Source organism: Oncorhynchus gorbuscha, linkage group LG26 (genome assembly GCF_021184085.1).
Source record: "Oncorhynchus gorbuscha isolate QuinsamMale2020 ecotype Even-year linkage group LG26, OgorEven_v1.0, whole genome shotgun sequence".
NCBI lineage: Eukaryota > Metazoa > Chordata > Actinopteri > Salmoniformes > Salmonidae > Oncorhynchus > Oncorhynchus gorbuscha.
Genome location: NC_060198.1, coordinates 18,276,015 through 18,297,182, shown reverse-complemented (window position 1 = coordinate 18,297,182; position 21,168 = coordinate 18,276,015). Strand labels below are relative to the sequence as shown.

General features: G+C 43.7%; 1 protein-coding gene across 1 annotated transcript; it reads right to left on the bottom strand.

Annotated features, from left to right (window-relative positions):
- Positions 1 to 1,768: 1,768 nt before the first annotated feature.
- On the bottom strand, positions 1,769 to 14,348 carry LOC124015778 (zinc finger protein 883-like). The gene is made up of 2 exons (XM_046331241.1): positions 13,778 to 14,348; positions 1,769 to 3,873 (listed from the first exon to the last, which is right to left on the bottom strand). The coding sequence occupies exons 1-2, from the start codon at positions 14,052 to 14,054 to the stop codon at positions 2,492 to 2,494; spliced, it is 1,659 nt and encodes a 552-aa protein (XP_046187197.1). The 5' UTR covers positions 14,055 to 14,348; the 3' UTR covers positions 1,769 to 2,491.
- Between the last annotated feature and the right edge of the window lie 6,820 nt (positions 14,349 to 21,168).

The window sequence follows — 21,168 nt, the reverse complement described above, 5'->3', positions numbered from 1 at the left end:
GTTCAGATAACTACAGAATGAAGCCAAACTCAGCGTGGGCTTTGGTTGCGAATGGTATGAACTTTTAGCTCTTATTCACTACAGAAGTGATACCTGCTAGCCGTTGAGTTAGCAACAGCAGCTAAAAACGTGGGCTAGGAAAGGACAGACAGAGTATCCCGTCTACCACCCAATGACGACACTACAACGTTTCCCGTTCACCACCAGAGACACTCTTCAAAGGACTCTGTTGGGCAACACGGCCATCCATCTACAACCAACCCATCAAAGCGCAGCTCAGAGTAAATATTTATTGCATTCTCCTTTTCCAAATGGGTGGTAATTTAGAATGCATAAGATACTGTATTTACAATAGAGTAGCTGCCTACGGCCCGATAGAGACATCGCTTCTCCCTTTGTTCCTCAGTCTTCCCGCTCTTTCACTCAAACCCAATCCCCTTTTCTTTGTGTAACCAGCTGTCATACATGTTCCGTCCGCTAGGGACGTTTTCCTTTATGACATAATTTGTAATCAAGTTATGATTAATTGTGTGTATGTGAATTCTGTGTGATTAGTTAGGTATTTAGTAAATAAATAAACACAATTTTGCATTGCTGATTCAACTTGTTAGCCAGGGTTCTTGCAGATAACCAAGAATTTACAACTTTCAGATTATGAGACTGAATTGAGGTGACAATTGATATGGACTGCTATGGATGTAATATATTACTAGGTCTTTAAGAGTTTATTCGGAAGATAACAGCTCTATAAATATTATTTTGTGGTGTCCGACTCTAGTTAATTACATTTACATGATTAGCTCAATCAGGTAATAGTAATTACGGAGAAATTATTTTATAGAATAGCAGTTAATATCACTTAATCCGGTATAGCCAAAGACAAGAAACTATAGATTTGATAAAGTAATACTGGGAATATAATTAGATACAATTTAAACAACCCATATATAGACAAACATAGGTTTTGAGTTGGTACCTTTAATGGATCATTTGATAAAGATGAGTTTTTAGCATTATTAAACAGTCTACAAAGTCTGGGCAATTGTCTCAGAAACTGATGGGAGTGTGTCCACTTTAGGGCAAGTTACCCTAACAATGTAACTATAATACGCTTCTTGGATTTTCTCTGTCTGGGTACTACATTTGAAATGCAACTGCCCTTAAGGCCTGAGGGGGGGGGGTGTCTTCCTTGTATGAGAGCCGTTACTAGATTTATTGAATAAACATTTTTCCATAAAGTTAGAGTGAAGCAAGGTGGCTGACTAGCTGTTGATGTTGAAGAAGCGTTTTGTCCACTAGATTATACGTCTCGGTGGCAGATTCACCCGAAAGACGCACATCGCCATCTGCTGACTGGAGTTGGTATCACAGCTGAGAAAATACTTTCAGACAAACAGCTAACAAAGCCACTGCCCCTAAAAACCAATGACTCCCTTTTGAAAACGCGGGATGTGGCATCAGAAACATTTATTAACGTGTTAAAATGTCAGCCTGTGACGTCGAAATATGGGCGATATCAGGTCTGTCTGTTGTGGCTGCCATTTCGCCCCAATATAGTCATCACAAATTGGGCTGTGTATAACTATGTAAATGTCTCTTGGACAAGGTGACCTTAAAAAGAAAAGGTTCATGGTGTATCCTTTAAGGGTTCTTCACGTTGAAACTGTGCAGGAACCCATTAAAATGGTTCCTCAAAGAACCTTTCGGGGTTATTTTTTTTACTCCCTGTCCACCCTCCCTCCATTATAACAATATTGACTTAAATAATAGTTTATTTAGTGGCACCACAAATGTGAATTGATATTTACAAAGCAATTGACCAAACAAAACATGACAAAAATGCAACATTTCTGCAGACATGTCAGACCATAACAAATAATACATTTACTTTGTATAGTGCTTTTAATGACATTTAAACATTTTTTAAATAATAGTAAAAACAACAAATTAAAACTGTATCATAGGTAAACTAACAATATTGTAGACTGCTAAATGCAGATTTTTCAGCTTTAGTGTGTATATCATATTCACTTAGTCATGTTAGGAAGTTTGCCATCTTTATGACCGGCCCTGGTAACTTCACCCCAAAACACAGTAATTTAAGAGCATAAGTGTTTTTCTGACATTTTTGAGAAATTTAAGGGAAAATAAAAAACAGCCCTAGCAGAGCCCCAAGTCCCATGGGGACGCCCTGGAGGGCATGGCTGTTCTCCTCATCAAAGGCCAGCTGGATTTCACTCTCCTGGTGAAATAGCGTTTTGGGTTCTACATTGTGACATTAAAATACTCATACTGCAATGTTAAAACATTCTACATTGTGACATGAATTCATTGATATCATGAAACAACTCCATGTAAGTATTTTCTGATATTTGATCAGAGATCTTTTATCAGATTATCTCTGGTCACAGCTAAGAGTTTTCTCTACTGTGTGTGCTCTCTTAGACTGACCAAAACTCTTCCCACATTGATCACAGCTATAAGATTTCTCTCATGTGTGTGTTCTCTGGTGTTGAGTCAGCTTGGTAGATGAAACAAAACGCTTCCCACATTGACCACAGCTATAAGGTTTCTCTCCTGTGTGTGTTCTCTTGTGTAGAGTCAGACTGCCAGATTGACCAAAACTCTTCCCACATTGATCACAGCTATAAGGTTTCTCTCCTGTGTGTGTTCTCTGGTGTTGAGTCAGCTTGCTAGATGAAACAAAACTCTTCCCACATTGACCACAGCTATAAGGTTTCTCTCCTGTGTGTATTCTCTTGTGTAGAGTCAGAGAGCCAGATGTAGTACATCTCTTCCCACATTGATCACAGCAATAAGGTTTCTCTCCTGTGTGTATTCTCTGGTGCACTGTCAGATCACCAGAATTACTAAAGCTCTTTCCACATTGACCACAGCTATAAGGTTTCTCTCCTGTGTGTGTTCTCTGGTGTAATGTCAGACAGCTAGATGTAACAAAACTCTTCCCACATTGATCACAGATATAGGGTTTCTCTCCTGTGTGTATTCTCTGATGTAGAGTCAGATAGCCAGATGTAGTAAAATTCTTCCCACATTGATCACAGCTATAAGATTTCTCTCCTGTGTGTGTTCTCTGGTGTAATGTCAGAGAGCTAGATGTAACAAAACTTTTCCCACATTGATCACAGCGACAAGATTTCTCTCCTGTGTGTGTTCTCTGGTGTAATGTCAGAGAGCTAGATGTAACAAAACTCTTCCCACATTGACCACAGCTGTAAGGTTTCTCTCCTGTGTGTGTTCTCTGGTGTAATGTCAGCTGGTCAGATCGAACAAAACTCTTCCCACATTGATCACATATATACGGTTTCTCTCCTGTGTGTATTCTCTGATGTAGAGTCAGATAGCCAGATGTTGTAAAACTCTTCCCACATTGATCACAGCTATAAGGTTTCTCTCCTGTGTGTGTTCTCTGGTGTTGAGTTAACTTGCTAGATTTAACAAAACTCTTCCCACATTGACCACAGCTATAAGGTCTCTCTCCTGTGTGTGTTCTCTTGTGTAGAGTCAGAGAGCCAGATGTAGTAAAACTCTTCCCACATTGATCACAACTATAAGGTTTCTCTCCTGTGTGTATTCTCTGGTGCACTGTCAGACTTCCAGATTGTCTAAAACTCTTCCCACATTGACCACAGCTATAAGATTTCTCTCCTGTGTGTGTTCTCTGATGAATTTTAATGCCTGATGAGGAGGTGAAGCTCTTCCCACAGTCAGAGCAGCAATGAATTCTCCTCCCTGTGGGTCTCTGCAGGTGTTTCTTGAGGTGTTCTGATCTAGAGAGACTCTTCTCCACCTTATCGGCATCATGAGGTTGTTGAGGCTCCCCAGAGGGTCCACGATAGTCCTGTCTCTCTCCTGTGTGAATAACAAAGTCAGAGGTGATGCCAACAGCGTAGTCAGGATGTTGTACAACAATTGACGTCTGCAATGAATGTTAAAATTATTATCTTAAAGACAACAATTGTCTTAAAATGAGCAAGAAGTCACATTTTGTCTTGTTTTCCCATTAGTAGTAACATTGATGATTGTAGACTAGAAATAAGTTATTCATGTTGTTGAAATCCTAAGCAGTATGCCAGACAACTTTTGGTCTCCAATATAGGCACCTTTCTGTGGTTAATAAAATTGCAGGACGAGGGCGATGAGCACACAAGGTGATTGCAGAAACACCTCCCTGGTAATAAGGAAACCGATAGTTATGATGTAGTATATCTGCCAGGAGCAAAAATGGTGAGCAAAGATGATAGTTTTTCACAATGTATTCTGAATGTGAATGGGGGAAAACGCAGGGGAGTAACCTCCATTTCCAGGTTGCTTATGAGTACATTTCACACTACTTTGGATTATAATTGTGAGGCTCGTTTGAATGTCCTGCTTAATATAATTCTTAATACTGTAGCAAAGATTGTGTAATTATTGAAGAACCGCGTGAATGACAGTATACATTTGGGTGTTGGATGGGCTATTTACAGATGGGCTGTGTACAGCTGCAGCGATCGGTAAGCTGCTCAGATAGCTGATGCTTAAAGTTAGTGAGGGAGAGTCTCCAGCTTCAGTGATTTTTGCAATTCGTTCCAGTCATTGGCAGCAGAAAACTGGAAGGAAAGTCGGCCAAAGTAGGTGTTGGCTTTGGGGGTGACCAGTGAGATATACTTCCTGGAGCACGTGCTATGGGTGGGTGTTGCTATGGTGACCAGTGAGCTGAGTTAAGGCGGCCTAGCAAAGACTTTTTGATGACCTGGAGCGAGTGGGTTTGGAGACTAATATGTAGCGAGGGCCAGCCGACGAGAGCAGTGGTATATGAAGCTTTGGTGACAAAACGGATGGCACTGTGATTAGACTGCATCCAGTTTGCTGTGTAGAGTTGTGGAGGCTATTTTGAAAATGACATCACTGAAGTCAAGGATCGGTAGGATAGTCAGTCTTGCGAGGGTATGTTCGGTAGATCAGTTTGCTGTGTAGAGTTGTGGAGGCTATTTTGAAAATGACATCACTGAAGTCAAGGATCGGTAGGATAGTCAGTCTTGCGAGGGTATGTTCGGTAGATTTCCCACTTCCTGGTTGGATTTGTCTCAGGTTTTTGCCTGCCATATGAGTTCTGTTATACTTACAGACATCATTCTAACAGTTTTAGAAATTTCTGAGTGTTTTCTATCCAATACTAATAATAATATCCATATATTAGCATCTGGGACAGAGTAGCAGGCAGTTTACTCTGGGCACCTTATTCATCCAAGCTACTCAATACTGCCCCGTCACCAAGAAGTTAACAGTGTCCAAAGAAGGGCCAGATGTATACAGAATGGTGTCGTCTGCGTAAAGGTGGATCAAGGAATCACCCGCAGCAAGAGCAACATTGTTGGTATATACAGAGAAAAGAGTCGGCCCGAGAATTGAACCCTGTGGTACCCCAATAGAGACTGCCAGAGGTCCGTACAACAAGCCCTCCGATTTGACACACTGAACTCTGTCTGAGAAGTAGTTGGTGAACCAGATGAGTCAGTCATTTGAGAAACCAAGGCTGTTGAGTCTGCCGGTAAGAATACGGTGATTGACAGAGTAGGCGGCGACACAGTATTGTCTCTTATCGATGGCGGTTATAATATCATTTATGACCTTGAGCGTGGCTGAGGTGTACCCGTGACCAGCTCGGAAACAGGATTGCACAGCGGAGAAGGTACGGTGGGATTCAAAATGGTCAGTGATCTGTTTGTTGACTTGGCTTTTGAAGACTTTAGAAAGGCAGGGCAGGATGGATATAGGTCTGTAACCGTTTGGGTCTAGAGTGTCACCCCCTTTGAAGAGGGTCATGACCGCTGAAGTGTTCCAATCTTTAGGAATCTCGGACGATAAAAAGAGAGATTGAACAGACTAGTAATAGGGGTTGCCACAATGGCGGCAGATAATTTTAGAAAGAGAGGGTCCAGATTGTCTAGCCCAGCTGATTTGTACGGGTCCAGGTTTTGCAACTCTTTCAGAACATAAGCTATCTAGATTTGGGTGAAGGAGAAGCTGGAGAGGTTTGGGCAAGTAGCTGCAGGGGGTGTGGAGCTGTTGCCCGGGGTTGGGGTAGCCAGGAGGAAAGCATGGCCAGCCGTATAGAAATGCTTATTGAAATTCTCCATTATATAATATATGATAATAATAATATAATAATAATATAATAATAATAATATAATATAATAATATATGTCATTTAGCAGACGCTTTTATCCAAAGCGACTTACAGTCATGTGTGCATACATTCTACGTATGGGTGGTCCCGGGGATCGAACCCACTACCCTGGCGTTACAAGCGCCATGCTCTACCAACTGAGCTATTGTTGGAGTTATCGGTGGTGAGTGTTTCCTAGCCTCGGTGCAGTGGGCAGCTGCTTCTGATGTTAACATGCATGAAACCAAGGCTTTTACGGTTACAGAAGTCAACAAAAGGAGAGAGCCTGGGGACACACAGGGCCTGGGTTAACCTCTACATCACCAGAGGAACAGAGGAGTAGGATGAGGGTACGGCTAAAGGCTATCAGAACTTGTTGTCTAGTGCGTTGGGAACAGAGAATAAAAGGAGCAGATTTCTGGGCGTGGTAGGATAGATTCAAGGCCTAATGTACAGACAGGGGTATGGTAGGGTGCGGGTACAGTGGAGGTAAACCTAGGCATTGAGTGACGATAAGAGAGGCTGCATCTCTGGAGGCACTAGTTATGCTAGGTGAGGTCACCGCATGTGTGGGAAGCGGTACAAAAGAGTTCTCTGAGGCATGATGTGTGGAACTAGGGGCTCCGCAGTAAAATAAAACAATGATAACTACCCTAAACAACAGTATACAAGGCATATTGACATTAGAGAGGCATAAAGCAATCACAGGTGTTGATTGGGAGAGCTAGCTAAGACAACAACAGGTAAAATGGCAATGCATGGGCAGAGAGGGTCAGTTAACTACACACAGGGCCTGAGTTTGAGGCTGGGGCCGACAGATAAACAAAATAAACTAAATGGAGTACCGTGATGAATGAACAGTCCAGCAGGCATCAGCTATGTAACCAAGTGATCATAGGGTCATATCGCGCTGTGCAGACTGGCAGGTATTATCCTGGCTAAAAGAGGCTGGTGTCTGAGCTAAACATGTAAAGGCCGCTAGCAGTGGCTAACAATGACTACATAGCTAGTAGCTAATTAGCTGGTTAGCTTCTGATGGCTAGCTTCTGTTGGAGATTCTAGCTATGAGGTCGGAAAATTGCAGATCCGTATCACATTGGGTGAGGCGAGTTGCCGGAAGGTATATTTAATTTAAACATGGAAAAAGAGATTGAAATATTTTGCAATATATACAAGAAATTACCAAAAAAAAACCATTTACAACAACAAACAAGTCTTACTGCTACGCCATCTTGGATTGACTCTGTTAAAAAACATTGGATTTAGCAAACACTGAAATGATTTAGTATTTATGTGCCCACAAACTGTTTTCCCAGCGTAGCCACTAAATGATACATAGTTTAAGTGCATTTCAGAATACAAAAAAACTGTCCAACGGCAAGATCCGTATTTAAGTTGAAGTTCATCATATGACAAGCATGACTTTATGTCTATAACTACTGTTCACTGAAGGAGGGAAACTAGGTACAACATACGATTAAATTCACGCCTCGCTCGGGTTTATTCCTTTAATGTAATACGGCTCTACACCGACCCAGGAAGGGGCGGGGCCAAACAGGTGTCGCACCTCGTTTCCCTCCTTCAGGGAAGAGTAATTATAGTGTTACAGGATACTAAACCCCTAGGGGATCTGACCTGACCTCAAACCCTCCTTCGCCTAATCCACAGATGTCCATCCTCTTCCCCTAAACCAATCCTGTGATCTCCTCCAGTCTACCCAGCACATTCCACAGCCACTCTGTCTTTCTACAGATCTCACTCCTTTATATTCTCTGCGTCTGACCTATCATGTCTTTAATATCTCAATGTTCAAAGTTTATCCCAAATCCAGTCAAAGTTACACTCCCTTTCAGTCGGTCAACTTCGGTAAAACATACTATGGGAAAATAAAATCATTCCCCATGCCGACCCAAACGGATACTAAATGAAACGGCCCCTGGCAGACCACCCAGACCTGACCCCGCAAAATGCGTCAATTTATTAATTGTGTTTTGTTTGAAACACTCCTGTCAATGTTGAATAAGGACGCACACCTAATTACGCATATAGTAGTAGGACTAGTCTACCTGGCTTGCATGCAAATGTAGGCCTATAAATGTGCCCATTTGGGGATGTCTGATAGTATTTCTGATTGTCTTACGCACCACCACTAATGAGTTCTGGAGCTTCTCAAAGTAATGTTTTATTCACCTGAAACAGCAAGTAAACAAAGTCTAATCAAAATCAATTGCAAATGAGAATAGTTCCTCAAAGTATTTGAAAATTATTTCCAGCTCTCGCACTTTCGATAACCACTCGGCACGAAAGGGAAAAACGGAATACGCTGATCCAGTGGAAATGTCAAAATACCTGATTACTTCTTATCCCTTTCACAAATAGCCTACAGCTGTAGGTGTCGGCTGTCAGGTTGCTGACTGCTGGTGTAGTCTATTACCAGAAACTATAGGAGCATAACGACGGCTGGTGTAGCCTATTACCAGAAACTAAGGAGCATAACGACTGCTGGTCTTTCCTATTACCAGAAACTATGGGAGCATAACGACTGCTGGTGTAGACTATTACCAGAAACTATGGGAGCATAACGACTGCTGGTGTAGCCTATTACCAGAAACTATAGGAGCATAACGACTACTTGTGTAGCCTATTACCAGAAAATATAGGAGCATAACGACTGCTGGTGTAGTTTATTACCAGAAACTTTAGAGGCATAACATCAGAATCTACGAAGGCAAGCAGCAGTGGGAGGAGTAGGCTAAGTAAGAGGTTTTTTTCTGATGGCTATCTTGTTTCAGAGGGGTGTCATCAATAGACCATAATGACAAAGTGAAAATAGGTTAAAAAAACAACAGAAATACCTTATTTACATAAGTATTCAGACCCTTTGCTATGAGACTCAAAATTGCTGTCAGGTGCATCTGGTTTCATTAATCATCCTTGAGATGTATCTACAACTTGTTTGGAGTCCACCTGTGGTAAATTCAATTGATTGGACATGATTTGGAAAGGCACACACGTGTCTATATAAGGTCCCACAGGTGTCAGAGCAAAAACCAAGCAATGAGGTCGAAGGAATTGTCCTTAGAGCTCAGACAAGATTGTGTCGAGGCACAGATCTGGGGAAGGGTTACGAAAAAACAAAAACAAATCTGCAGCATTGAAGGTCCCTAAGAACACAGTGGCCTCCATCATTCTTAAATGGAAGATGTTTGGAGCCACCAAAACTCTTCCAAGAGCTGGCCGTCTAGCAGAACTGAGCAATCGGTGGAAAAGAGCCTTCATCGGGGAAGGGAACAAGAACCCGATGGTCACTCTGACAGAGCTACAGATTTCCTCTGTGGAGATGGGAGAACCTTCCGGAAGGACAACCATCTCTGCAGCACTCCACCGATCACGTCTTTATGGAAGAGTGGGCAGACGGAATCCACTCCACAGTAAAAGGCACATGATAGCCAGCTTGGAGGTTGCCAAAAGGCATTCAAGCCAAAGAGTTCAATCTTGGTTTCAGAGAGAATCTTGTTTCTCATGGTCAGAGTCCTTTAGGTGCCTTTTTAGCAAACTCCAAGCGGGCTGGTCAGGTGCCTTTTACTGAGTTATAGAAGTATGGACAAATCTTTTTTGTTGATAATTCCATGGGTCTTACAGTTCAAAAATCAAATAGCAAAATGATCCTTGGTGGAACCTTCTTAAAACAGTACAATACAGGGGAAGCCCTTCATGTTGTTTAAACCTTCTTTAAACAATTCCATATAGCTTAGAAGAACCTCCCCCTCAGACAGGGCTTAGACTGTAATGTAGACTGTACAGTTCTGGGCGACTTTAACCTCCCCACGTCTACCTTTGACTCATTCCTCTCTGCCTCCTTCTTTCCACTCCTCTCCTCTTTTGACCTCACCCTCTCACCTTCCCCCCCTACTCACAAGGCAGGCAATACGCTCGACCTCATCTTTACTAGATGCTGTTCTTCCACTAACCTCATTGCAACTCCCCTCCAAGTCTCCGACCACTACCTTGTATCCTTTTCCCTCTCGCTCTCATCCAACACTTCCCACACTGCCCCTACTCGGATGGTACCCGTCCCAACCTTCGCTCTCTCTCCCCCGCTACTCTCTCCTCTTCCATCCTATCATCTCTTCCCTCTGCTCAAACCTTCTCCAACCTATCTCCTGATTCTGCCTCCTCAACGCTCCTCTCCTCCCTTTCTGCATCCTTTGACTCTCTATGTCCCCTATCTTCCAGGCCGGCTCGGTCCTCCCCTCCCGCTCCATGGCTTGACGACTCATTGCGAGCTCACAGAACAGGGCTCCGGGCAGCCGAGCGGAAATGGAGGAAAACTCGCCTCCCTGCGGACCTGGCATCCTTTCGCTCCCTCCTCTCTACATTTTCCTCCTCTGTCTCTGCTGCTAAAACCACTTTCTACCACTCTAAATTTCAAGCATCTGCCTCTAACCCTAGGAAGCTCTTTGCCACCTTCTCCTCCCTCCTGAATCCTCCTCCCCCTCCCCCTCCTCCTCCCTCTCTGCAGATGACTTCGTCAACCATTTTGAAAAGAAGGTCGACGACATCCGATCCTCGTTTGCTAAGTCAAACGACACTGCTGGTTCTGCTCACACTGCCCTACCCTGTGCTCTGACCTCTTTCTCCCTCTCTCTCCAGATGAAATCTCGCGTCTTGTGACGGCCGGCCGCCCAACAACCTGCCCGCTCGACCCTATCCCCTCCTCTCTTCTCCAGACCATTTCCGGAGACCTTCTCCCTTACCTCACCTCGCTCATCAACTTATCCCTGACCGCTGGCTACGTCCCTTCCGTCTTCAAGAGAGCGAGAGTTGCACCCCTTCTGAAAAAACCTACACTCGATCCCTCCGATGTTAACAACTACAGACCAGTATCCCTTCTTTCTTTTCTCTCCAAAACTCTTGAACGTGCCGTCCTTGGTCAGCTCTCCCGCTATCTCTCTCAGAATGACCTGCTTGATCCAAATCAGTCAGGTTTCAAGACTAGTCATTCAACTGAGACTGCTCTTCTCTGTATCACGGAGGCGCTCCACCGCTAAAGCTAACTCTCTCTCCTCTGCTCTCATCCTTCTAGACCTATCGGCTGCCTTCGATACTGTGAACCATCAGATCCTCCTCTCCACCCTCTCCGAGTTGGGCATCTCTGGCGCGGCCCACGCTTGGATTGCGTCCTACCTGACAGGTCGCTCCTACCAGGTGGCGTGGCGAGAATCTGTCTCCTCACCACGCGCTCTCACCACTGGTGTCCCCAGGGCTCTGTTCTAGGCCCTCTCCTATTCTCGCTATACACCAAGTCACTTGGCTCTGTCATAACCTCACATGGTCTCTCCTATCATTGCTATGCAGACGACACACAATTAATCTTCTCCTTTCCCCCTTCTGATGACCAGGTGGCGAATCGCATCTCTGCATGTCTGGCAGACATATCAGTGTGGATGACGGATCACCACCTCAAGCTGAACTTCGGCAAGACGGAGCTGCTCTTCCTCCCGGGGAAGGACTGCCCGTTCCATGATCTCGCCATCACGGTTGACAACTCCATTGTGTCCTCCTCCCAGAGCGCTAAGAACCTTGGTGTGATCCTGGACAACACCCTGTCGTTCTCAACTAACATCAAGACGGTGGCACGTTCCTGTAGGTTCATGCTCTACAACATCCGCAGAGTACGACCCTGCCTCACACAGGAAGCGGCGCAGGTCCTAATCCAGGCACTTGTCATCTCCCGTCTGGATTACTGCAACTCGCTGTTGGCTGGGCTCCCTGCCTGTGCCATTAAACCCCTACAACTCATCCAGAACGCCGCAGCCCGTCTAGTGTTCAACCTTCCCAAGTTCTCTCACGTCACCCCGCTCCTCCGCTCTCTCCACTGGCTTCCAGTTGAAGCTCGCATCCGCTACAAGACCATGGTGCTTGCCTACGGAGCTGTGAGGGGAACGGCACCTCAGTACCTCCAGGCTCTGATCAGGCCCTACACCCAAATAAGGGCACTGCGTTCATCCACCTCTGGCCTGCTCGTCTCCCTACCACTGAGGAAGTACAGTTCCCGCTCAGCCCAGTCAAAACTGTTCGCTGCTCTGGCTCCCCAATGGTGGAACAAACTCCCTCACGACGCCAGGACAGCGGAGTCAATCACCACCTTCCGGAGACACCTGAAACCCCACCTCTTTAAGGAATACTTAGGATAGGATAAAGTAATCCTTCTCACCCCCCTCCCCCCTTAAAATATTTAGATGCACTATTGTAAAGTGGCTGTTCCACTGGATGTCATAAGGTGAATGCACCAATTTGTAAGTCGCTCTGGATAAGAGCGTCTGCTAAATGACTTAAATGTAAATGTAATGGGTTAAAACTATCTGAGACTTACATTACTCTGAGACTAGTTATCCTGGGATCGTACATCTTACATTAAGACTAGTTATCATGGGGAATCGTTTTAATACATTTGCAAAAAATCTAAAACCTGTTTTTGCTTTGGCATTATGGGGTATTGTGATGACATTATGGGGTATTGTGTGTAGATTGATGAGGGAAAAAAGTATAATATAATCAATTTTAGAATAATGGGATGCACCGATATTACATTTTTGGCCAATATTATCCATGACCAAAAAACGAAACCGATATAAAATGTTTTGCTGCCTTTGAAGCATTCTTGTACTGTTAAATAGTTAACGCACACACACGGACACAGCGGTCTAAGCCACTGCATCTCAGTGCAAGAGGTGTCACTACAGTCCCTGGTTCGAATCCAGGCAGTATCACAGTAGTAGTCTGTTATTGGTGTGGAGAGGACAACAAAGGAGAGGGATCCCACATGTGGATAGGAAGACACAAATTACCATTATTATGGAAAATACTCATTTAAAATCCAGGAACTTAACAACTGTAGCTTTCTAGGACATGCCAGTAGGTTGTATCGAAGTGCAAACAATTATCAACCCAACGTGGAAAATGTTGAATTTGATCAACAACCAAATTAATGGCTTATTTGCTACGTGAGGTTTACTTGATCTAACAGAAGTTTCGTAATGATTAAGTTGTTACGTGGACACGTGACATACCGTCAACTTTGATAAAAACACTACAGGAGTTGTCTCCAGATCGCTATGCATATTCATGCTAGTAGCTTAGCATCTCTCTCCATTGAATACAGTCGGTGGACGTCAACAACCCTCATAGAATATAAACAATAGTTTACAATAATAAGATGTATCCACCAATCCAAATAAAGGATAAGCGGGAGCTAGACAACCCGCAGTGCCGTTTGTGGACAACGACTCTGCTTGTTAGGGAGGAGGGACATCTTGTCAGTATATCCATAATCGTTGGTGTAGTCAACCCAACTCTCACATGGCACTATTGGGGGGCTCGGTGTGTAGTAAAACATCACTACACGAAAATCACTACTTGCCGTGCCCCCCAGTCTGCTGTCAGCAGATAGACCCTTCTCAAATATATGTTAGGGGTAGCTTGCTCTCTACATCGTCTGATTCTAGACATATATGTAATCATCCCAGGGCCCTCCGTTGAAGAGGTATTGACGAGCCAACTCCGAATATCCAACGTTAAAAAACAATTTAAGGCGGTACTTACTGGGGTGAATCAGATCTCCTATCTCGACCTCTTCATCTTTCAATGTAACAGTAATCTCCCCATCCTTCTTCACTCCAAAAACAGCATCTTCCTCTTCTTTCACTGAAACGTATTTCTCTTCTTCTTCTACTGTAACAGCCTCACCCTCCACTTGTTTTACGGTGACACCCTCCTCTTCCTCCTCCTCTTTCACGACAATGTTCAGCCAAAGACCCTCTTTCTCCGACCAGCATTTCCCCTCTTCCTTAACAGGGGGGGAGTAGTTTAGGGAGCTCATGGTCGGGGATGTTAGCTAGCTATCAATAGCGACTAGGCTAGTGCTAACTAAACCAGCCAGCTACTATAGCCGACTAATAAAATATAACGTAATATTAAATTAAATAGGTTAACAAGTAGATACGACAGAAGTGTGCCTAAAAAACAGTAGCTAATATACACCGAAAGCGTATAAATAGCTTGAATATTTCGGCGATGTTGGCTAGCAAGCTACCGAGGTGGTTGACGAGCTGTTTATAAAGAACCGTCCACTAGATTATACGTCACGCTGGCAGCGTCGCCCGAAAGACGCACATTCCCGTCTGCTGACTGGAGGGGAAACGCAGTCGAGGATCATATTTTATTTATAGACAAAGATCATTTTTTAAATGGGTTTAATTAAATAATACTATTATATTGAGACATACAAAAGACTTGAATGTGTTGATTGATTAGTGCGAATAAAACAATATTGACTACAGCACATTTAAGGCAGTTTCATTAAGTCAAACTAAATCTAAATAAGTAGCTAGCTACTGTAGGTCTATACTGCTCCTACATGGTGTAACAATACATCATGTAGATCTATATAATGAACAGACTAGGTCTATACTGCTCCTACATGCTGTAACAATACATCATGTAGATGTAAATAATGAACGCACGAGGTCTATACTGCTCCTACATGGTGTAACAATACATCATGTTTATGTACACTACCATTCAAAAGTTTGGGGTCACTTAGAAATGTCCTTGTTTTTTTCCCCCATTTATTTATTATACTGTCTTCACTCTCCCTACCTCCTTACATACAACACATACAACACAAACTACTGTCTTCACTCTCCCTACCTCCTTACATACAACACAAACTACTGTCTTCACTCTCCCTACCTCCTTACACACAACACAAACTACTGTCTTTACTCTCCCTACCTCCTTACATACAACACAAACTACTGTCTTTACTCTCCCTACCTCCTTACATACAACACAAACTACTGTCTGCACTCTCCCTACCTCCATACATACAACACAAACTACTGTCTTTACTCTCCCTACCTCCTTACATACAACACAAACTACTGTTTTCACTCTCCCTACCTCCATACATACAACACAAACTACTGAATTTACTCTCCCTACCTGCTTACATACAACACACACAACACAAACTACTGTCTTCACTCTCCCTACCTCTTTACATACAACACACGCAACACAAACTACTGTCTTCACTCTCCCTACCTCCTTACATACAACACAAACTACTGTCTGCACTCTTCCTACCTCCTTACATACAACACAAACTACTGTCTTCACTCTCTCTACCTCCTTACATACAACACAAACTACTGTCTGCACTCTTCTTACCTCCTTATATACAACACAAACTACTGTCTTTACTCTCCCTACCTCCTTAGATACAACACAAACTACTGTCTTCTCTCTCCCTACCTCCTTACATACAACACATACAACACAAACTACTGTCTGCACTCTCCCTACCTCCTTACATAAAACACAAACTACTGTCTTCACTCTCCCTACCTCCTTACATAAAACACTAACTACTGTCTTCACTCTCCCTACCTCCTTACATACAACACAAACTACTGTTTTCACTCTCCCTACCTCCTTACATACAACACAAACTACTGTCTTCACTCTCCCTACCTGCTTACATACAACACACACAACACAAACTACTGTCTTCACTCTCCCTACCTCCTTACACACAACACAAACTACTGTCTTCACTCTCCCTACCTCCTTACATACAACACAAACTACTGTCTTCACTCTCCCTACCTCCTTACACACAACACAAACTAATGTCTTTACTCTCCCTACCTCCTTACATACAACACAAACTACTGTCTTTACTCTCCCTACCTCCTTAGATACAACACAAACTACTGTCTTCTCTCTCCCTACCTCCTTATATACAACACAAACTACTGTCTGTACTCTCCCTACCTCCTTATATACAACACAACCTACTGTCTTCTCTCTCCCTACCTCCTTATATACAACACAAACTACTGTCTTCTCTCTCCCTACCTCCTTATATACAACACAAACTACTGTCTTCTCTCTCCCTACCTCCTTATATACAACACAAACTACTGTCTTCACTCTCCCTACCTCCATACATACAACACAAACTACTGTTTTCACTCTCCCTACCTCCTTACATACAACACAAACTACTGTCTTCACTCTCCCTACCTGCTTACATACAACACACACAACACAAACTACTGTCTTCACTCTCCCTACCTCCTTACACACAACACAAACTACTGTCTTCACTCTCCCTACCTCCTTACATACAACACAAACTACTGTCTTCACTCTCCCTACCTCCTTACACACAACACAAACTAATGTCTTTACTCTCCCTACCTCCTTACATACAACACAAACTACTGTCTTTACTCTCCCTACCTCCTTAGATACAACACAAACTACTGTCTTCTCTCTCCCTACCTCCTTATATACAACACAAACTACTGTCTGTACTCTCCCTACCTCCTTATATACAACACAACCTACTGTCTTCTCTCTCCCTACCTCCTTATATACAACACAAACTACTGTCTTCTCTCTCCCTACCTCCTTATATACAACACAAACTACTGTCTTCTCTCTCCCTACCTCCTTATATACAACACAAACTACTGTCTTCACTCTCCCTACCTCCATACATACAACACAAACTACTGTATTTACTCTCCCGACCTCCTTACATACAACACAAACTACTGTCTTCACTCTCCCTACCTCCTTACATACAACACAGAGGGAGAGGGCCTAGAACAGAGCCCTGTGCCATTAAACCCCTTCAACTCATCCAGAACGCCGCAGCCCGTCTGGTGTTCAACCTTCCCAAGTTCTCTCACGTTACCCAGCTCCTCCGTTCTCTCCACTGGCTTCCAGTTGAAGCTCGCATCCGCTACAAGACCATGGTGCTTGCCTACGGAGCTGTGAGGGGAACGGCACCTCAGTACCTCCAGGCTCTGATCAGGCCCTACACCCAAACAAGGGCACTGTGTTCATCCACCTCTGGCCTGCTCGCCTCCCTACCACTCAGGAAGTACAGCTCCCGCTCAGCCCAGTCAAAACTGTTCGCTGCTCTGGCCCCCCAATGGTGGAACAAACTCCCTCACGACGCCAGGACAGCGGAGTCAATCACCACCTTCCGGAGACACCTGAAACCCCACCTCTTTAAGGAATACCTAGGATAGGATAAGTAATCCCTCTCACCCCCCCCCCTTAAGATTTAGATGCACTATTGTAAAGTGACTGTTCCACTGGATGTCATAAGGTGAATGCACCAATTTGTAAGTCGCTCTGGATAAGAGCGTCTGCTAAATGACTTAAATGTAAATGTAAAATGTAATTTATGGGGCAATGTGATGTCTTATGGGGTATTGTGATGTCATTATTGGGTTTTGTGTAGATTGATGAGGGAAAAAATTATTTAATAAATTTTAGAATAAGGCTGTAACGTAACAAAATGTGGAAAAAGTTAAGGGGTCTGAATACGTTCCCGAATGCATTGTATATATAGGGGCAGTACTCAGTGACATCACTTCATGAAACAGGAGGTAAAAATATAATAATATAGTTTCACAATATCAACATTCAATGTATCAAAATATATGACCAAGCTCGAACCGATTCCACGTTACCCAATTTGTCCTTCAACATCTTTGAGACCGTTAACAGGTCACCCACAAAAACATCCTTGCTGATGATTCCCACTCCGACACTAAACTGCTGTTCATTACCGACTTTAGCCCTTTTCACTCCACGGTTCTTCACCATTGTCCACTCAGTCTCAACAACTGTACTCGCGCCAAGAGAATCCCACAATGCTTCCTCCATTGCTCCTCCAGTCATCCCCTGGACTCCCTCGCTCTGTGCTGTAAAAGATGTGAGAGTTTGTGTTCTGAAAGTAGCATCTACATTGTTCTCATTCCATCTATATTGTTCTCATTCCAGCACATCTGTTGCTTCACCAACTTGTTATCCCTTTCGTCTGCAGTACTTGCTGTCGTTTCCCTTCCTGATTTCCCTCTCTTGGATGTCTCCACCACACTCCTACTCTGTCAGTAATTCCTCCCTGGTTTATTAATTGGTAGTAAAGACAACAATATATTCAAGGTGCTGCACATTCTCTTCCAAATCTAGAATTAGAGTCGTCATTGTTTCCATGATTTCAATAGTTCACCAGTTAACTAAGCCTATAATGTGGACACCAAGGATGTGGAGACCAAGGAACTTGAAGCTTTCAACTGCTCAACTACAACCCCTTTGATGAGAATGGGGGCGTGTTCAGTGTTTAGTCCCAGGATCCTTAGCTTAGTGATGAGCTTTGAGGGTACTATGGTGTTGAATGCTGAGCTGTAGTCGATGAATAGTATTCTCACATGGGTGTTCCTTTTGTCCAGGTGGGAAAGGGCAGTGTGGAGTGCAATAGATTGCATCATCTGTGGATCTGTTGGGGCGGTATGCAAATTGGAGTGGGTCTAGGGTTTCTGGAATAATGGTGTTGATGTGAGCCACGACCAGCCTTTCAAGGCACTCCATGGATACAGACATGAGTGCTATGGGTCGGTAGTAATTTATGCAGGTTACCTTAGTGTTCTTGGGCACAGGGACTATAGTGGTCTGCTTGAAACACCTTGGTATTACAGACTCAGACAGGGGATGAAAATGTCAGTGAAGAGCCTTGCCAGTTGGTCAGCGCATGCTTGGAGTACACGTCCTGGTAATCCGTTTGACCCTGTGGCCTTGTGAATGTTAACCTGTTTAAGGGTCTTACTCACATCGGCTGCGGAGAGCATGATCACAAAGTCGTCCGGAACAGCTGATGCTGTTTTAGTTTAGTTTATTTTATTTTATTTTTACAGGGACAGTGCACATTAATCAACGTTTCAGTTTTCAACCGCAGTCCCTGGGCAGGTTATTAAAAACATTTACAATATAGACAATAGCACCATAGACATAGCAACATAGAACAAAAAGCAGCAAGACAAAATTCATAAAAGCAACAAAGTGTTTCCATACCTCACAAGCTACAGACAACATGGAAAGCGGCAGCACACAGCTAGGGACCATGTTCACAAATCTGATTGACCTTTAGCCATGTCTTCAAGCATTTTGTGAAAGTGTGATATGTGGTGCAGTTATGTGTGTCTGATGGCAGTGTATTCCAGACATGGGAAGCTCTCACAGAGAATGCAGATTTACTAAAGGTGCTTTTCCTTAGGGGAACTATACAGTCACCTCTCATGGCAGACCTTGTGGATCTGTTGCCATATGTCTGGGTTTTCTGTTTAACAAAAATATTGAGTGGAGGGGGAGCCAGGCCATTAAGGATCTTGAATACAAGACATGCGTCGGTGTATTGCACAAGATTTTCCCAACTCAAGAGCTCATGTTTTCTAAGGATGTGACAATGATGATGGCTATTGGGCTTCCTATCAAGCACTTTGAGAGCCTGTTTGTAGACAGACTGAATAGGTTTTAATGTTGTACAGCAAGCTTGGGCCCAACTAGTCAAGCAGTATGTTAAGTGGGGGAGTATCATAGATTTGAAGTACAGTTTTGCTACCTCTGTAGTCAAACAATTTCGTATAAATCGGAAATTAGCTAGATTGAATTTAGTTATTTGAATTACCTTTTTCACATGCTTTTTAAAAGAGAGGTTGGAATCAAGTATGATGCCAAGGTACTTAAAATCGGATACCACCTGGAGCTTCTCCCCTGACACATAGACATCTGGCTCAGTAGCATCTGTTGCCCTCTTTGTGAAGAACAACCCTAACCCTAACCCTAACCCTAACCCTAACCCTAACCCCTAAGAACAAACACGAGTCACTGAGCCACTTTGTAACCTGGACCATTACAGTAGTGAGTTCTTGTGCAGCTTGTTGTTTGCTCTTTGCATGCACATATATCACTGTATCATCTGCATACATTTGAACTTCAGACCCAGTACAGACAGAAGGCAGATCATTAATGTACAGGCTGAACAGGAGGGGCCCCAGTATTGACCCTTGGGGCACGCCCACATCATAGCTACGAGTGGGCGACAGCTCATTGCTCACTCTGACACACTGAGTTCTGCCTTCAAGGTATGATTTCATCCATTTCAAGGCATCAGGGGAAAAGTTGAACTTGGACAATTTTGTGATGAGAATCTCATGGTTAACAGTATCAAAAGCCTTCCTTAGGTCCAGAAACACAGCCCCAACAGCACCCCCTTTGTCCATCTTGGACTTCACATTTTCCAGAAGAAAGCAGTTGGCCGTTTCTGTGGAGTGTTTCGCTCTGAAGCCAAACTGCATGGAGTGTAATGTGAAGGGGCTGTTGTTGAGGTGGGCAATCAGTTGTTCTGTCATGCATGTTTCAGTGTTACTTTCCTCGAAGCGAGCATAGAAGTAATTTAGCTGGTCTGGTAGGCTCGTGTCACTGGGCAGCTATCGGCTGTGCTTCCCTTTGTTGTCTGTAATAGTTTGCAAGCCCTGCCACATCCGACAAATGTTGGAGCCGATGTTCAAGGGGTATATCAAACTCACCAGGTTAACAGTACTACGTTGAGAGGTTTGTCCACAAAGGGATACCCCTCCCATATGTGGCTCATTATTGGGATTCATTGCTGATTCTTACCAGTAGCTCACTATGAAGTGTCTAGTGATACAGATTAAGGGCCCTGTTGGAGATTGGTGGTTGGTAGTGGAGTCGAGGGAACAAGCAGGGTCGGACACGGCCATGTTATTATCCCACACAGTCTCTGTGGCTCATGTGAACCCCGTTCATGGGAATTAGATTTGGTTACAAATTGTCCCAGTCTGTTACCACAGAAGGGGTCCGTTTGTCCCATTTCCAGCAAGGTTATAAGGCGCTTTGTCATTTCCAGAGTCAGTTTATTTTGGTACTGTCCATATGTAGCTTGTTTTTGGTCACAGAATGGCTGAATAAGTGCAACATTTTACCTGGAGCTAACTGTGCAGAGCGTAGCGCATGTCGAATGACTTTAGCTTCCCTCCAGGCCTGAGCTCACACGCTCTCTAGTAGGCTTAAATTAAAGATACGGAAAATAGGAGTGCCAATATTGTCCT

What these genes read in the sequence shown, in the direction of transcription:
- LOC124015778 (XM_046331241.1), bottom strand. Translation starts at nt 14,054, where the DNA reads ATGAGCTCCCTAAACTACTCCCCCCCTGTTAAGGAAGAGGGGAAATGC. An exon ending in AGGAGATCTGATTCACCCCA is followed by an intron (nt 3,874 to 13,777) that starts GTAAGTACCGCC and finishes TTATTCACACAG; the next exon opens with GAGAGAGACAGGACTATCGT.